The sequence below is a fragment of the Uloborus diversus genome, chromosome 7 (assembly GCF_026930045.1).
Source record: "Uloborus diversus isolate 005 chromosome 7, Udiv.v.3.1, whole genome shotgun sequence".
In the NCBI taxonomy this organism is placed as follows: domain Eukaryota; kingdom Metazoa; phylum Arthropoda; class Arachnida; order Araneae; family Uloboridae; genus Uloborus; species Uloborus diversus.
In genome coordinates this window covers 2,735,646-2,753,541 of record NC_072737.1, presented here as the reverse complement: position 1 = coordinate 2,753,541, position 17,896 = coordinate 2,735,646, and the positions used below count along the sequence as shown (strand labels likewise).

General features: G+C 37.1%; 1 protein-coding gene across 1 annotated transcript in view; it reads right to left on the bottom strand.

Annotated features, from left to right (window-relative positions):
• LOC129226171 (cell adhesion molecule DSCAM-like) overlaps positions 1-3,097 on the bottom strand; it is a 134,745-nt gene extending 131,648 nt beyond the window's left edge. The window contains exon 1 of the mRNA XM_054860772.1: positions 2,982-3,097. Coding sequence (XP_054716747.1) covers positions 2,982-3,048 — 67 coding nt within the window. The 5' untranslated portion in view covers positions 3,049-3,097. The remainder of the gene's footprint in view (positions 1-2,981) is intronic.
• Positions 3,098-17,896: the final 14,799 nt, after the last annotated feature.

Below are 17,896 nucleotides of genomic sequence, written 5' to 3'. Positions count from 1 at the left end.
ACACATCAGATTTAACTCCTGTCTCTTTTGATACGCAAAAGTAACTTGTTCCTTGCAACTAACGTAATAATTAAAATATGTCATTATCAACAACTGATATATGAAAATATTCGGTAGTTTTCCATTATATGCTCATATTTTAGTTGTGTGACTTAAAAAGAAGGCCCAGTGTTTATCTTTCTCTGTAATGAAGTATTTTATAACCAATTTAGTTTCTGTATATATGTGTGGGGCTGGAGAGGGCTAAGCGCGTATCCAGATTCTGGTATGGGGGGAGGGGTATAGGCGTCATTTTTGAGCAAAAATAGAGGGTCACAAGGGTGGATTTTTCGAAATAAGTATTCTCAAAACCCAGCTTTAGGCTATCTTTGGCAACTTAAGGGGGGGGGGGGGTCATGACCATTGTTCGCCGAAAAATATCTCTACATAGTATAAAATGAAGTGTCCAAAAAGCGTCTGTTTGTTTGAACTCGCAAAACTCGAGAACTACCCGGCCGATTTTGTTGAAATTTTCACAGTTTGTTCCTTTAAGTCCTGAGAAGGTTTGCAGACCAGTTCGAATAAAATTCGATGAATAGTTCTTTCTTTTATTCCAATTAAGGCCCAATTTTTACACAAATTCCCGAATACGGGGGTGAAAAATGACTCGCAAATAGTAATATTACATATCGTTGGAAAGGGAAGAATTTTCCGCGTTCTACGCAATTTGTTCCAATGCTCTAACTTAATTGCGGCGGGAGTTTTTTACGTTTTTAGCTCGAATTTTTTTAGGTTTAGCTGAAATTTAGGCACTACTTTCTTCATTAAATCCATCAATAAAAAGTGAAGGAATTGTCCCACAGTTTTTTTTTTTTTTTTTTTTGACAGCATTGGAAAGAGCTGTTTTTTTTACTCCAGATCTAACTCGACCTAAGGTCGGAAGTTTAACCCTCTATCTCCATTAGAAAAAAAGTTACAAGCGAATGAAATGAAGTTCAAAAATCTGTTCTCTATTCAAGTTTTTAACCATTTTATTTTGCGTTTCCACGGTAACGCTTTTTGAATCCATTGCTTATTTCTCTCTTTCTCATTTTCAATTCTTAAACTCTTTTTATTTTGTTTCCATGGTTAAGCCTTTTAAATCCATCTTTCTCATTTTATTTTAATTTCTTAAAAGTATTTTAGTATCTGTCGTCATTGTTTGGCGAGAAAATTTTGCATGATGGTTTTTTTTTCTTTCATTTAATCCTGGTTATTGAAGATACTTCACTTGACACAATGGTTTTTTTCAAGGTAGACCGGGCAAAGCCGGGCAATGCAGCTAGTTATGATATATATACAGCCCGACTAGCTAAAAGTGAGGCCCTAGGCCCACATTAATTTGGAGGTCCCTGAAGACTAATGCATGTTTGATTTACATTTTTAAAGCACGAATGCACTTTTGGAGGCCTCTTTGTCTAATCATACAACTATGTATAAATCACTTATGTGCATTTGTGAATTCCCTTTGGGCCCCCTCATATTCGTGACCAAAAAAAATTCGTTACTGGCAGAATGATTAAAAATTTCCCTTTGAAGAAGTTTTTTTCCAATTAATAAGTCATAATTTTTTATTTTTTTAAAAATACATGTATTTTTCATATCGTTACAATGCTATGCATAAGTCTTTAAAAAATGTGGGGCCCCCTTAGGAACATGGGGCCCAAGGCCTAGGCCTAGTCAGCCTGTGTGGTAATCAGGCCCTGGATATATATCACGATACATATCGGATTTTTATTTTGAAAATATAATGATATTTTGATATTTTCGATATTTATTTTTTTTTAACTTACGGTAATTTGAATATAAAAATTATATTAATCGCAGTAATATTGTTCATTTATTATTAAAAAAAACCAAAAATTCATGAGTCATGTACTACATTTTTATGATACATCATTAATATAACAAAGTAACATAATATATATATATATATATATATATATATATATATATATATATATATATTTACATTCATAAAATGATTAGTAATGTAACAATTTTAATTCATATCAAAAGTGCCCCATGAAATATTAATCGTTGGTCGAAAAAAAAAATGTCTTGTGATTGTGCACAGACTAATGCATATTTTTTATTTCTAAATCATGTAATTGCAAAAGTAGCTAACAAAAGAAAAATGAGTAAAACAGCTAATGCTAAATGGCCATTAAGATTCATAAAAAAATGTTTAATGAAATGTTAGATATAAATAATAAAAGAAACTTTAATTTTATGCCTACATATTGTAATAACAATATAAGAAAATAAAGGGTGGTTTGAGGATGCATTTACTATTTTGAAGACTTGAGTTTGCGCTGATTGAAAATATCGGATATATATATCAAAATATCGTATATTTTCGAAAGTATCATGATATTTTCGAACCCTGGTCATGACCCCCCCCTCCCCCCGTGCTGGAGAGGCGCCTGTAAGTATTCACCCCGGGTGCCGTTGTCTCTTAGGCAGGGGTGCCCACAAGGGGGTATTATGGCGCAAGTTGCGCCACCAAAATTTTTGAGGGGGATTTTTTAAATTTATTTATTGATTTATTTTTAATTTAAATGATTCATTTTATTTTATTGTATTCTGTTTATATTTCATTTGTTTATTTAGTTTGTGTGTGTGTGTGTCTGATTGGCATAGCACTGAACTTTTCTAATAAAATAATAACAATAGTTGTTGTAATATTTATAATGATAAATAAATAAATAAATTTAAAAAAAGTAAATGAAATAAAAAAGAGAACTAAAAAATAAATAACTAATATTTAGAAAAAGTAAATCAAATAAAAAAAAAGAGCTAAAAATAAAAAAGGGAAAGAGTGTTGAGAAATTTGGGGGGGGGGGAATTTGCGCCATTGAACTTAGGGGGATGGGCACCCCTGCTCTTAGGCGGCCCTCATTCATGGCACTAGAACAGAAAAAAGAAAATAATTTTTTTTTCTAAAATATTATTCCACTGACCGGTGTTTTCGGAGGAGATAGCGTAATCCAAAGCACCCAGAATAATCCAAAAGATCGCCGTCCGCATGTTCACGGCGGAGATCGCATAGAACACACACCGTCCCTCCTCAACGTTCCGTTTCTACGTTCTATATCCAACGAGATCCGCAGGAGGAGGGGGAGAGTAAAAGGGGTATTCGCCAGCTTCCGCTGACAACCACTAGCGCAATAATAATCATCCCGGCAATTGTCAACAAAAGGATAAGTGTCAATCGTTTCGGTCAATTGATAATTATCGCCGGTGAAAGCGCCATCTGTTGCTTGGTCCATGCATCCGAAGAAACGAGTGCTATTTATTCGAGCCTACCGTTAGGTCAATAAAATACGTCGTTATGAAATATTTTTTGTTCATCTACTCAAGTTCAAACGCATTGTTTTAAACTTGTAGTGGTTTTCCCTTGAAGTTAATATGGTTTTTGCAAACATTAATTAATTAGGTTTAATTAATTAAATTTAATTTTATATGGGAGAACAAAAATTAAAATTGTTCTTTGTTAGCCTAAATAGTAATTGATTTTTTAAGCACTTTTATTGATTGTACTTGTTCTGATTGTCATGGAAAAATCTGAGGCCTGCTTTTACTTATATCTCAGCAACTAGACCACTTAGAATTTCGAGATTTCACTAAATGATTTGCTTAGTCTTTAGGTACAACTTAACGCTGAAAAATTAAAATTCTAAAACAAAATTATTATTTGGTTAGGATGGAAAACAGCAAATTTCATGTAATTTTCTCATTAAATGTTTAAATATAAAACCCATTGTTTCAAATTTTGTTGCCTTGCAACAGTAATGTTAAGGGTAATCATAATGAAAATTTTGAATCAAGGCCTCTCTGAACCAAGCGTAAAATGTATTCCATATCATCGCTCTCATCAATGCCAATAATCGAAAACGGAGCTATACTAAGTAAAAAGACATATTACGTGATATATGTCTTTACATTAGTACGATTACATTAGTCGTGATAAAGATATTAATCTTTATCACGACTAACTTGTATGTTTTGAAACATAAGTTAGTTTGGGAAACCTTTTATCTTTAAATGGTTTTAATTAAATTAGCAAACAAATAAATTCTCGAGTAGTTAAAAGAATAATTTTTTGTGTCAACTGCTTAAAGTTTTAGATACGTATATAGGTTTTTTTCCACTTTTAGTATGAAGCATTTATATGGAAAAAAAAGGTGAAATTTTGCGATGGTAACATTCTTCTATTTCTAAAATATATTTACACTAAAAAGAATATAAAATAACAGAATTTAAAAAAAAAATACTAAGCACTTTTCATAATGCACTCAACAGGACAAAATAACCTTTCTGGGTCAGAAAGGATAGTTTAAGTATTCCTGTAGTTTTCAAAAATTCCAAAAAAAAAAAAAAAAATGACACCACAAACGAGGAAAAGTGCGGCTCAAGTCTTTCAAACCAAACTTTCCCACAAAAATATGCATGTTTCAACACTCAAATTTATGACGGAAAGTTGGACAATTATACGAAATATTCTACTTGACTTGAGCCGCGATTTTCCTCGTTTGTGAAGTCATTTTCTTGAAATAATTGAAAACTACATAAATACTTAAACTATCCTTTCTGACCCAGAAAAGTTATTTTGTCCTTTTGAGTACATTTATGAAAAGTGCGTAGTATTTTTCCAAAAATTATGTTATTTTAATTACTTGGTTACATAGATGTCATTTCTTAAATGCATCAAACAGTAGCGGATATTTTGTGCCATTTTATAAAGACTATCTTTTAGTTAACTTTCTCTGTCATTATCCCTGCGTTTTGTTTCCGTTTTTTAATTGATACCAAAAAAAAAAATTAAAAAAAAAATAATTAATGAATTATTAATAAATTTAACAAATTAATTTCAAGGCTGAACCTGAGCAAACGTTTAGTTGTGGACGTTTTTAAAAGCTTTTTTTCTTTTTTCTTTTCACTATACTTGTTCAAAACTGCTTTTAAATTCGAGCTTCCAATTGAGCAATATTGAGAAAAGATTAATAAGAAATATAAGCTATTCTTTCTTTATGTGCAATACATTTATATTAAAGTAAAAATAAATTCTTTTTTTTTTTCCTTTTTTTCAAGCATCACACCTCAAATAAATTTCAAAAGTAAAAACTTTAAAATAAAATATAAAGAATGTTTTTGTCGTAAAATTTGTATGTCTATGTCAATTTTAAAGCAGCCAATAAAATTAAAATTAAAAATTTGAGAGAAGAAATAGGCAGTATGCAGTACTGTACGAATAGCTTTTACTATTCCGCGTCTATTTCTTCTCTCCTTGCATGTAGTCACTCGATAAATTTTTAAAAATTGAAAAACTGGGTGGGTAAACTCAATCAGCTAAAGGGGGTGACATTGGCCACTAATACTTTTCATAGGAAAACGCTTTCAAGTACACACTGTAGCAAAAAAAATATATGAACCTGGAAGAATTAGAGCCACAATCATGAAACTCGGCACAAATGCAGTTTGGTAGCCGATATGCAAGTGATTAAAATTTCAGCGCCAATGAAACAAGGCTAAACGCGCTATGAGCATGTGAGTTGCACAGGTGGGAGAGTTTAAAAGCATGAGTAGGGGAAAGTGGAGTAAAACCGGGACCCTAAGGTTTGCAGGCTTCCAGAGATCACAGTTTGTAGCATAAAGGAACAAAATTTTGCAAAAGTATGCATTATCTATTAATGCAACCACAGTTTCAAAACCGTAAGTGTGTTTTTTTCTTTTAATTTTTATTAATTGTTTTGTAAAAAAAGTCATTTTGCCCGGTTTTGCATCACTTGTGGGGTAAAACTGGGAAAACATGTTATTTCTATGGGAAAACAAAAATTTTAAAAGTTTCCACAAAATTCTAGTTTTATTTAGTGACATATGTCAACATTGTCAGAACATACTATAGAATAAGTATAGAAGGAACCATATTGATGAGTTGACAGCAAATTTAACTGTCTTTATCTTTATTTTTTGCTGTAATATAAGGCCTATTGACACCAGTCGCAAGTAAAATAGTTATTTTCCTCTTCGGCCACAGAGCAGCTTTCATGGACCCAACGACGACATTGGATGCATTGGATCCATTCCTCACCACCCTTGGAGTCCGAATAAAGCTAATTGCAGTAAATGCAGGCAGTATTGTCATCCTCTCCTTCGGTTTTTCTTTTTTTGGACACTTTATTTTCTGTCTGTTCCTTTTTGGCATCTTTATAATGTTGCCTTTTCTTTGATTCGTTTATTTTTCTTTCAGGTTTTTTTTTCTTCCGTCCATCTCGGTCTTCTTTCCATCATTTTTCTTTTTCCTTTCTTCTAATGCTGCCTGAAGACAGTGTTGCCAGATGGTCAAATCCAGATTTCCCCAATTCCCTACCAACTTTTCCCCAAAAAGCGATGCTTTCTATCAAAATTCCCCAAATTCAAAAATTATTTTTCCACTAATATTTTCATAAAATGAGTCGACTTCCTCTGATATTTTTGTCTCTTGAAAAAACATTTTTTTCCGAAAATAGCCAAATTTTCTTATAAAATTCCACAACTTTTTTTTTTCTTCCCATTTTCGCTTTTTTTTTTTTTTTTTTTGTCTTCTTTATCTTTTATCTTTTTTATATTTTTACTAATAATGAAGCTGAAAGTCTCTCTGTCCGGATCTCTCTCTGTCAGGATCTCTATGACGCGCATAACACATAGACCGTTCGACCGATTTTCATGAAAATCGGCAAAGAATTAGTTTGTAGCACGGGGGTGTGCATCTTTAAGCGATTTTTTGAAAATTCGATTTTGTTCCTTATCTATTCTAATTTTAAGAACATTTTTCCGAGCAAAATTATCATAAAATGGACGACTAAATTACCAAGTTATCATAATGCGGAATCGTGACGTGGGCAAACCAATTGGCGAGAAATTCATCATGCATTATTTGTAAATATATAGAGCAGAACCAAAATACCTTTTTAATTTTCTACTACGAGCAAAGCCGTGTGGGTGCCACTAGTCATAAATACAAGCGCCTGATCGAAAGATAAGAAATAGCCAAATATTTTTTCTACTCGGCATTTACTACTCTGCTTCTGTATGTACATTTAAACTATGATTTTTGTATATATTTATCTAAGAACATTCTTCATCATACTTATTTTTGCCTGTTTCACGTATCAACTAGTTACTCACGCAGAACTACTAATGCGAATTCCGTAGCATAATATTCCACATAATGCGAATTCTATAAAGTTGAGCAAAGCTAAACCAACGCTGTTTGATACAAACAATATAACTACCAGATGTCAAGACGCGAATTTAAATACGAAAAAAATATTTTTTCCCCGGGTTTTCCCCAAGGAAAAATTTTTTCTCCATAGAATTCCCCTCAAAACCCATTTCCCCAAAATTTCCCCGGAGAGCACCAGATTTCCCCAAGATGGGGAAATTTCCCCCAATCTGGCAACACTGCGTGAAGATGAAGCTTGTATGGGGAGCCCGTCAAAATGACAGTTTTTCCTTTTCCTCCCTGTCCTCCTTCGGCTGCGTCTTTCTCTGAGAGTAGGGGGTTAGTGTTAGTACCCGGTTTTGCCCCTCGGTTAGTGCCCGGTTTTGCCCCGCACGTACAGCATTCATATAAAATACCGTCATATGACTATAAAGAACACTACAGATAATTACTTAGAATGATAATGAAGGTAATTAAATATTGTACAAAGACAGCTACATATCTTTACTGTTGCAGAAACAGGAACGTAGTATAATCGGTTTAGTTTTGTTTAAACATTTTAAGCAACAACCACTCAAACAGAATTTTCTTCACAGGAACGAAATAAACAAGTCTATTGCGTTCTAATTTAATGACCACTGCTTTTTCATCAAGGTGGAAGGTAGTTCCTCTTGTTGGGAATTCCAAATAATATTATCAATTATTTATGTTTATTTTGATATATTTGGCTTTAATTTAATCCCTATTTTCTTTTATCTTGCAAAGTCACAAATGCTAATTTCAATGTTTGTAACGTATTTCCCGATCTTGGACACGTGCGTGTTCAGCACCTTGGACTCGTGCGTGTTCTTGGGCAGTTCGTCATGAAATGACGAAGTTCCTTTTCCATTTAATTGGACGTCGTTCTAACATCGGGAAATGCGCATCTCAAATGCATGTCTTGTTTCGATTCGATTCCGAGTCACAACTGACTACAACTGTATTTATGTCGAGGACTGCATACTAAGTGCCTTGCCTCCATTATTTTTTTATACCGATAGATGGCAGCACCATCACCGGATCGAACAGTTAATGAGAATTTGGAACTAGACCACGAGCTAATCGCTACCTGGTGCTAGCACCCCCAGAGGTATCGTTTCACTTGGAGGACATTGAGACCACGCGCCTATTTAACGTCGCCCAGTCCCCTTAAATGACGACGGTGGGTCTTCGACCATCGAGGTTCGAACTCAGGACCCTCCGGCCCGAATCCGACACTATACCGATCGGGCTACCACGGCCCTGCATGTCTTGTAATTCATGCAAATGACTCTCACTGGCTATATATGTTGCTTCGGTAGCTCAATTGCTCTCTTTCTCTCTCTCTTTTAAGGCCCCGTATTTTAGTTTCATGGTCAGCCAAGTCGGCTGTTTGCCGTCATGCTCTCGATTAGGCATTTTGTAATTGTAAACTTTATCTGCAAACCTTAAGTTCAAATTACTGAAACCTCGATTACATAAATGACTCTAAATTTGTCATATTACAAATTTACAAATAATGGTTTGGCATGTTTTACTAAATTATCAATGCTTCGAGAGAAGTTATTTTGCAATTTCATGTTTCATATGTAAATAGCTCGCCAAGGATATCACTGTATTATATCACCATGGAGGAAATAAAAAGAAATAATTTCAACAACAGGTATGGTTTTCCGCAAAGGACTCCAATTATACTCTGCAACTCAAAAGGGCACTCATTAAATTAGTCATCGGTGCGATAACTTCATTGATAAAATCTCATCGCACAATACCTCTCTTGTCCACGTGATTGCAGCGCCTACAGGGACTAGAAGGGTTTGCTCCCGACTTCCCGGTTTTACCCCACTTTTCCCTACTTGTGCCGTAGGGCTATTTAATCGAATCTGTTGACTTCGGTAGACTGCACTGTGGCTTAAGATGCTTTTCAGACGTAACCGGCGACAGTACGAACAGCTGACGGAGTTTGATAGGGGCCGTATAATAGGCCTCAGAGAAGCAGGTTGGTCAAACAGGAGTATCGGCCGCCACCTCGGTCGGAGTGATATGGTAGTTGCTCGGTGTTGGCAACAGTGGATCACGGAAGGGAGAGTCTACTATCGCGGAGGGTCAGGGCATCCCAGGAACACAAATGAACGTGAGAATCGCGCAATCAGAAGAGCGGCCACGTCGGCACCGAAAACGACACTAGCATCGATTCAACGTCACTTATCCCTTCCAGGCATCCGGTGGTATCAATTGAACCATTAGGAGACGACTGGTCGAAGTTGGCTCAAGGAGCCGACGTCCACTAAGACGCTTGCCACTGACCCCACATCACAGGCAGTGTCGACTGGATTTTTGTTGACCTCGGGCAGCTCGTTGTGTAACAGACTGGAGGCGTGTGATCTTCAGCGATGAATCCCGATTCAGTCTCAGTGCTGATGATCACCGTACACGTGTGTGGAGACGCACCGGCCTGCGCTCCGATCCGGTATTTGTTGTCGAGCGGCATACAGCCATTTCACAAGGTGTGACAGTGTGGGGTGCGATTTCTTCGGGACACACGATCACCCCTAGTTGTTCTCCAAGGCACTTTGACAGCTCGCAGATACGTGGACAGCATTTTAACGCCGATTGTTCTGCCCATGCTATCAAGTCGCCCAGGTCCCATTTATCAGCAGGACAATGCTCGTCCACATACTGCGCGACTCTCTCAACATTGTCTTCAGGGATATGACGTACTCCCATGGCCTGCCAAATCACCAGACCTTTCGCCGATAGAGCATGTCTGGGACGTGCTGGGAAGGCAACTGCAGCCATCCCGGGATACAGGGGAATTAACGACGCATTTGCAAAGATTATGGCATGATCTTCCGCAGGGGTCATAAGTGACCTAAATGATTCGATGCCACGTCGTGTTTCGGCTTGTATAACTGCCAGAGGTGGCTTTACTATTTACTGATTTGTAACCTTTTGCATGCTGCAACTGCTTAATAAAATTATCTTTTATTCAGAATTTTTAATCATCTTCTTAATCTCCTTTTCAGTGGCGGATACAAGGGGAGGGTCCTGGGGGTCATGACCCCCCCCCCCAATCCGAATCCACTTACATTGTGTTCAAACACTTGACGCATAAAATGTAAACGGTTACAGCATCTTTTCAACTCATCAATTATTTTTTAAAGTAAATATTTGACCTACGGCTTTGTTACATTGTTTATAAAATAAATTTAGGGGGGGGGGTCATTCTTCGCATGACACCCCCTAAAATGCTTTTGTGTATCCGCCCCTGCTCCTTTTACACTACATGCCTGCCAAATTTCGTGAATGTAGCTCAATTTCTTCCGGGTGCATTTAATTTTTTACAACAGAGTGTATTTGTAGGGCAATGTCAACTTTATCAGGGGTGAATAAAACCACACTGTTTGTTGATTAAAAAATATTGATTGAACAAAAGAAAGCATGAAATGAATATGAACGTTGAAATGTACAGGAAAAATCTGGGAAAAAGAAAAACATTCTGTTTTATACACTACTAGTGGTACCCGCACGACTTTGCCCGTAATAGAAAAATCAAAAGGTCTTTTGGTTCGCCTGTATATTTACGAATAATGGTGAATTTTCTCGCCAATTGGATTGTACCCATGTTACGGTTCCACGTTATGATCATTTCGTATCTCGCCGATTGGCTTGTGCCCATGTTACGGTTCCACGTTATGATCATTTCGTAATTTACTCGTCCGTCTTATGATAGTTTTGTTCTTAAAATTGGAATAGAAAAAGAACAAAATCGAATTTTCGAAAAATCGCTTCGAGGTGCACACCCCCATGCTACAAACTAACTCTGCAAAATTTCATGAAAATCGGCCGAACGGTCTAGGCGCAATGCGCGTCACAGAGATCCTGACAGACAGAGAGACTTTCAGCTTTATTATTAGTAAAGATAAAGAGAAAGAGAAAGCAAGGTAGAAGTTCACCAGCAGTAGTATTAGTAAAGATTAGAGAGATACTCCCTTTGGAACTATTCATACTGCTTTCAGGATACTTCACTCCACGTTGAAATAGGGAACCCGGTCCTCACTGAGATCAGTTTCATCGTAGTTCAGGATATTTTCCGGTGATTGAAATAAGAAAATAAAAATTCATCACCTCCACTCGTCTCTTGATCGGAATGTATTTTGATTTTGACATTTACTCTGGGCCGTGGTAGCCCGATCTGTAGAGTGTCGGATTCGGGGCCGGAGGGTCCCGAGTTCGAACCTCGATGGTCGAAGACCCATCGTCGTCATTAAAGGGTACTGGGCGACGTTAAATAGGCTCGTGGTCTCAATGTCCTCCAAGTGAAACGATACCTCTGGGGGTAGCTATTAGCTCCTGGACTGGTTCTAAATTCTCATTAACTGTTCGATCCGGTGATGGTGCTGCCCTCTATCGGTATATAAAATAATGGAGGCAAGGCACTTAGTATGCAGTCCTCGACATAAATACAGTTGTAGTCAGTTGTGACTCTGAATAGGAATAGGACATTTACTCTGTGAGAGTTCTTTTTTAGTACGATTCAAAATTGAGCCAATATTCCCGAGGAGGAGTCTTCTTGAACTTCACACATACTCTGCCAGCTCGAGACATGTAATCTTTTAGCAATAAGCCGTATAGCCGTTGATGAACAAAGGTATGTCCTGATCAGCGCACACCGAACTTGGTTTGATTATTTCGTTTTCCTTCGGCACTGATTGGCATGTTTTCCCTCCAGGTTGTTTAATGTTTTTACCTGAAATTTCCCAAAGTTGTTCGAAGAATCCCATGACGAAGAGCATGGACTGAAAGCCAGACAGACAACCTTGTCTAATCGACACCCTCAACTCAACAACATGACAGATGTGTCTCACCGCCAATATGAGACATATTGGCGGTGTTGCACACCCCAGCTTTCCTTTATATGTGCGTGACATTGCGCTAAAATTGTCTGAAACGAATAATAACAAATATGTACTCTTATTAATATAGTAATCATTATTCATTCATACAATTTCAAGTACGGGTCCATTTTTTTGTACGGATCAAGTGGGCGAAGTGACCTCAAATTTCTTGTAACGTTCGGGGTGAAATTGCCCACGAGAATTGTACCTATTGTGTATGGTTTTGAAAGAAAAAAAAAAGCTACTTCTTCTTTTTACTTCCTTTTACAAAAAAAAAAAGGAAGGATTGTATTCGCGAAAAAATTTTCACTCAAAAATCGGCCTTCATTTCTATTTTGCTCACCCCCGAATGAATGTTGGGGTTTTTTTTCGACTCGACCACTCGTGGATATATGCCTACGAACGTACATACACCCGAAATTTTCCATTCTGACGATCCCCGAATTAATTACAACGAGTTTTCTCGTGACGTCTGTATGTACGTATGTGTGTGTATATGTGTGTGTATTTATCTCGCATAACTCAAAAACGGTATGTCCTAGAAAGTTAAAATTTGGTGCGTGGACTCCTAGTGGGGTCTAGTTGTGCACCTTCTTTTTTAGTTGCTTTTAGTTGTATTCGGATGTTCCTAAGGGGGTCTTTTGCCCCTTTTTTGAGGGAAATCATTATTACTTTCGATGTAAACTCAAGTGGAGTTATAATTTGGCGGACACTTGGCGATATATTGCCAGTCTTTTGGTCGCCAAGTTTTGTCACCAACTTGGCGACAAATGGGGCGATTTTTTTTTTTTTTTTGAGCTATCACGATTGCTTATTGTTCTCACTTGACTGTTTTTTTTTTGGCGTGCTATCATTTTCTTTTCCCCCCGCCACCCTCCGCACCATCACCGTCGACGGGCTCCTCACGATGCTGCTCCTCTAGCGAAAGCCATCTCCGGGTTGCATCCATGTCCTACACCATACACAACTACACACACGCACGCACACACAAACACACATACACATACATACAGACACCTACACATACACACACACAAAAACATACTCACACACATACACACAACTACCCACACATTCATGCCTGCACACAGACACAAACACATATGCCTACACACACATACACATACCCCCCCCACACACGCATTCATACACACAACTACCCACACACTTATGGCAGCACACAGACACAAACACACATACACATAATCCGTACACACAAACACACACGCCTACATACACACACACGTTCGTGATTGCGAAAAACATAATTTGAATTCAAGATGTCAAAATTCAAATTAATTAATTTTTTTTTTTTAAATTTTTTAAATCTGGTTTCGATTTGGCCATTATTGGTGATATTTGGAGAGTGAACTATTGAATCACATTGAAATTGCCAATAATGGGAAAATGACATTAAATTGGAGTAAAAGGAAGTCATGTGATGCACACACACATCAGCTGGTTCATAAGAGCAACGGGAAAATATGACTGGCGATACTCACTGACTCAACACGTGGACAGCGCAGATGTAATTCGGAGCACACTAAATTTTCTTTATATAGCCTTACAGACAACGAAACTACCTGTTAGACTGAAACTTATCAATTAGAATCATTCTTCCCCTTCCTCGTCCATTCTACACAAAGCAGAATTGCTCTATCTTATCGCTCAAAGCGGAATTTTGATGTACTACTTTTAAAGAGGAGGAATTTTGAATTAAAGTCGGGCTAAGTCACCCGGTGGGAAAGAAGTGAGAGTTAGGAATCTCTCTTAAAAAATTTTCGAAATTGAAAGTTTATAAAGAAGCAATTTCAGACAATCGTTAGTATCATTGTTATAATAAGGTCTGTGGGATTTCCCTCGGAAAGTTTAAAAAATTGAAGTTTTGAAAGTCATAATTTTAGGCTGTCTTAAGAGACCTTAGGGAAGAGTGCCAATTTTTAGGATTTAACTGTTGCTGTTAACTCCACAGCAACGGTTAAACGGTTGTGGTTTAACCGTTGCGGACAAGAGTCGTAGATACCTCTTAAAATCTTGGCTAAAAAAATGCTTGGGTTCATCAATAGATCTATTTCTAACAAATCTAAGAAAGTTCTTCTGCCTTTATATGGGAGTTTAGTAAGACCTCATTTGGAATATGCTGTTCAGTTTTGGTCGCCTTATCTGAAGAAAGATATTTTTGTATTGGAAAGGGTTCAAAGAAGGGTAACTAAATTAGTAAGGGGACTCTCAGATTTAGATTATGATACCAGACTTAATAGGCTTAACATGTATAGCCTGGAGCAAAGGAGAGTCAGAGGGGACATGATTCAGTTATTTAAATTTGTCAAAATGAAAGATGCAAATGGATTAAATTTTTGCGGGGAAAGCAGGACGAGGGGTCATTGTTTTAAGCTATTTAAATCTCAGGCTAACTTGGAAATCAGGAAAAACTACTACTTTAGCAGGGCCGTGGGCACTTGGAATAGCTTACCGGAAGAGGCGGTCGTGAGCAAGGGGGTGGATAGCTTTAAGAGGGCCATTGATCTTCATTGGGGACTCATTAATTGACTAGGACCAGCCTAGCTGGGCCCAGAGCCTGTTGCTGGTCGTCACATTTGTATTTGTATTTGTAAAATCGTGTCTGACCTCTCTTTGCACAAAGAAATGCATCAAATCGATTATGTATTTTTGTCACTCTTTTGAGACTGCGAATATCAGAATGCTGAATTCTTCAACTACAACCTTTTCACATTCAAATGAGGACTCTACTAACGAACGGCCGGATGTACATTTTGCAGGTGACACTATTATCATCTGTAGGTTTTCATTTGGCTTTCCATTGACTTTTGCCACCGCAGTCCATATTTTTAATGGATAGCAAAAATTTATCTATTCCCTATTCTCTATGTAGCGAAATCTTTCTTTCTTTCTTTTTTTTTTGAGCATTCACGATTGCTTATTGCTTTCATTTGACTGTTTTTGGCGTCCTATCATTTTATTTTCCACCGCCACCCTCCGCAGCATCACCGTCGACCGGCTCCTCACGATGCTGCTCCTATAGCGAAAGCCGTCTCCAGGTTGCATCCATGTCCTACACACACGCGCATACATACACAACTACACACACACACGCGCACACATACACAACTACACACGCACACGCATACATAGACACCTACACATACACTTACACAAAAACTTTCACACAACTACTCACACATTCATTGCCTGCACACAGACACAAACACATATGCCTACACACATACATATACCCCCCCCACACACACATTCATACACACAACTACCCACACACCCATACCTGCACACAGACACAAACACACATGCCTACACAGACATACACAAACACACAAACACACACGCCTACATACACACACATTCATACACACAACTACCCACACACTCATACCTGCACACAGACACAAACACACATGCCTACACAGACATACACATACCCCCTGCACACAAACACGCATACCCCCACACACAAACACACACGCCTACATACACACACTTGTGATTGCGAAAAACATAATTTAAATTCAAGATGTCAAAATTCAAATTATTATTTTTTAAATCATATCTTAGGATAGTATAACGCTATCTTGTTTTCTTTACACATTTATCGGGGTGGCAATCATTTCGAGAAAAGGTTTCATTTTTGTCTAAATGATTTTAAACAGGGAATAAAAGAAGCTAAAAACGTTTACCAAAACAAATTACAAATAATGCAAAATAAAATACAACGGGGAGGGGGGGGGAAACATCCACCGCATCCATCCCTAGGCAGAGTTTCATTTGAATTTTGATCTCTTTAATTCAAATTATGTTTTCCTCAAACACGAACTGCGATAGGACCCTACCCGTTGATGTTTTTCTTTATACGGCTCCTATAGCAATCAAACTGCGAAAAACATAATTTGAATTCAAGAGGTCAAAATTCAAATGAATGCCAAGAGCTGGATGCTGGATGTTGTGTGCTGGATGGATGCTGTTTTTTGTCTAAAAATTATTGTGTAAAGTCAAGAGAGGCTCGGGTGTAAATAAAGTCGATTCCGTGAGATATGGACGCCACCGCCCTCTCAGAAGGAGGACATGCTTGCGGACCAGAAGAGTTTAAATTAAGTCAAAAGAGGCTTTTTTTTTTTTTTTTTTTTGTCAATTTCTTGGGCCGTTGGGCCCCTAAAGAACATTGGCCCCTCGCACTGCATGGTCCGCGGATACGCAGATCTGGGGCTGCCCAAACTTTTCCAATTCGTGGACCCTATGCAGGGCCGGATTAAGGAATTCGGGACCCATAGGCATTAGAAGTGTTGGGGTTCCCTCACAAATAAGTGTATTTTATACATAATCTCATATATTATTTCTCTAGCCTGTATTTCTGTCACCACGCAAATCCTTCATCAAATTTCACAGCTTACCCCTCATTTTAAAACTTATAGTTTTATGTTCTGACTACAATTTTAAGTATTACCAATAATGTTTATTAACAATTAATACAGTAACTAAAAGGGAGCTCCATTTTTTAACTTTTTCCTTTTTATCCTTTTTTAACACGCTTTTATTAGCTTCACCTGTATGTATGTATGTATGTATGTATGTATGTATGTATGTATGTATCTTGTAACGGAATCTTGCAGCTCAAATTTCGCCCACTTCCTGCGATCGGATTCTTTTGAAATTTGGCACGCGACCTCAGACCCGATGACAATGCAATATTCTATAATCAAATTAATTAATTAACTCTTTTAATTGTTAGTTAACTCTAATTTTAATCAATATTTTGGCATAAATCCAACAATGTAAAAAAGGAAAAATTTAAAAAAATACATTAAAAAATGCTCGCAAAAATTATTTAAAAATATCTACGAAAACCTTTAATTTTTCTGCATCAGACAAAATTTGTTCCAATGTTCCAAGGTAATTAGAACATGAAATATAATTGTTTTTAACTCATTTCATGCCAAAATTTAGGTGAGCCTTCAATTGGGAAATTCATTGCCGATCAGACCATTGTTGAACAAAACTTTTATTCAAATGCATCTCAAATTTTCAAAGTAATATAAATATGATTTCCGCAAACTACATCGATGACTCAGTAGCTTCCCATCGGGGTGCGCTTGTTTTAACTTTAAGATATTACCTCCACTCGTTTTATGAATAATTTCGTCGCCTGATAATTCTCCAACATAAGACTAAAAAACAGAAAAATAAAATAATAGTTTTAAAAAACTAAAAAAACACGATTTCGTAGCAAAATGAACTAAAAAGTGAAAAATAATCTTTGGATGATAGTAGTTGACCAATCACTTAATTTTAATGTAATACAAAAAAGCGTGGGGGGCTTCTTATCAGTTGTCTTGAATTTCCACCATTTGATAAATGTTAGTAGACAGCACCCCACGCTTTTTTGTATTACATTAAAATTAAGTGATTGGTCAACTACTATCATCCAAAGATTATTTTTCACTTTTTAGTTCATTTTGCTACGAAAGCGTGTTTTTTTTTAGTTTTTTAAACTATTATTTTTTCTTTTTTTTTTTCGGTCGAAATGAACTTTTTTCTTACATATTTTCAACTTTAAGATTTCTCCGGGGCCCCTCAGAACCTCGGGGCCCCTAGGCAACTGCCTACATTGCCTATTTAGTAATCCGGCCCTGACCCTATGCAGCAACGGAACTGTAAATTTTGGGTCCCCCTGCAACAAAGTTTGTGGGGTTCCTTCCTAGAGGCCAGCAGTGTGTATTTGCAACGT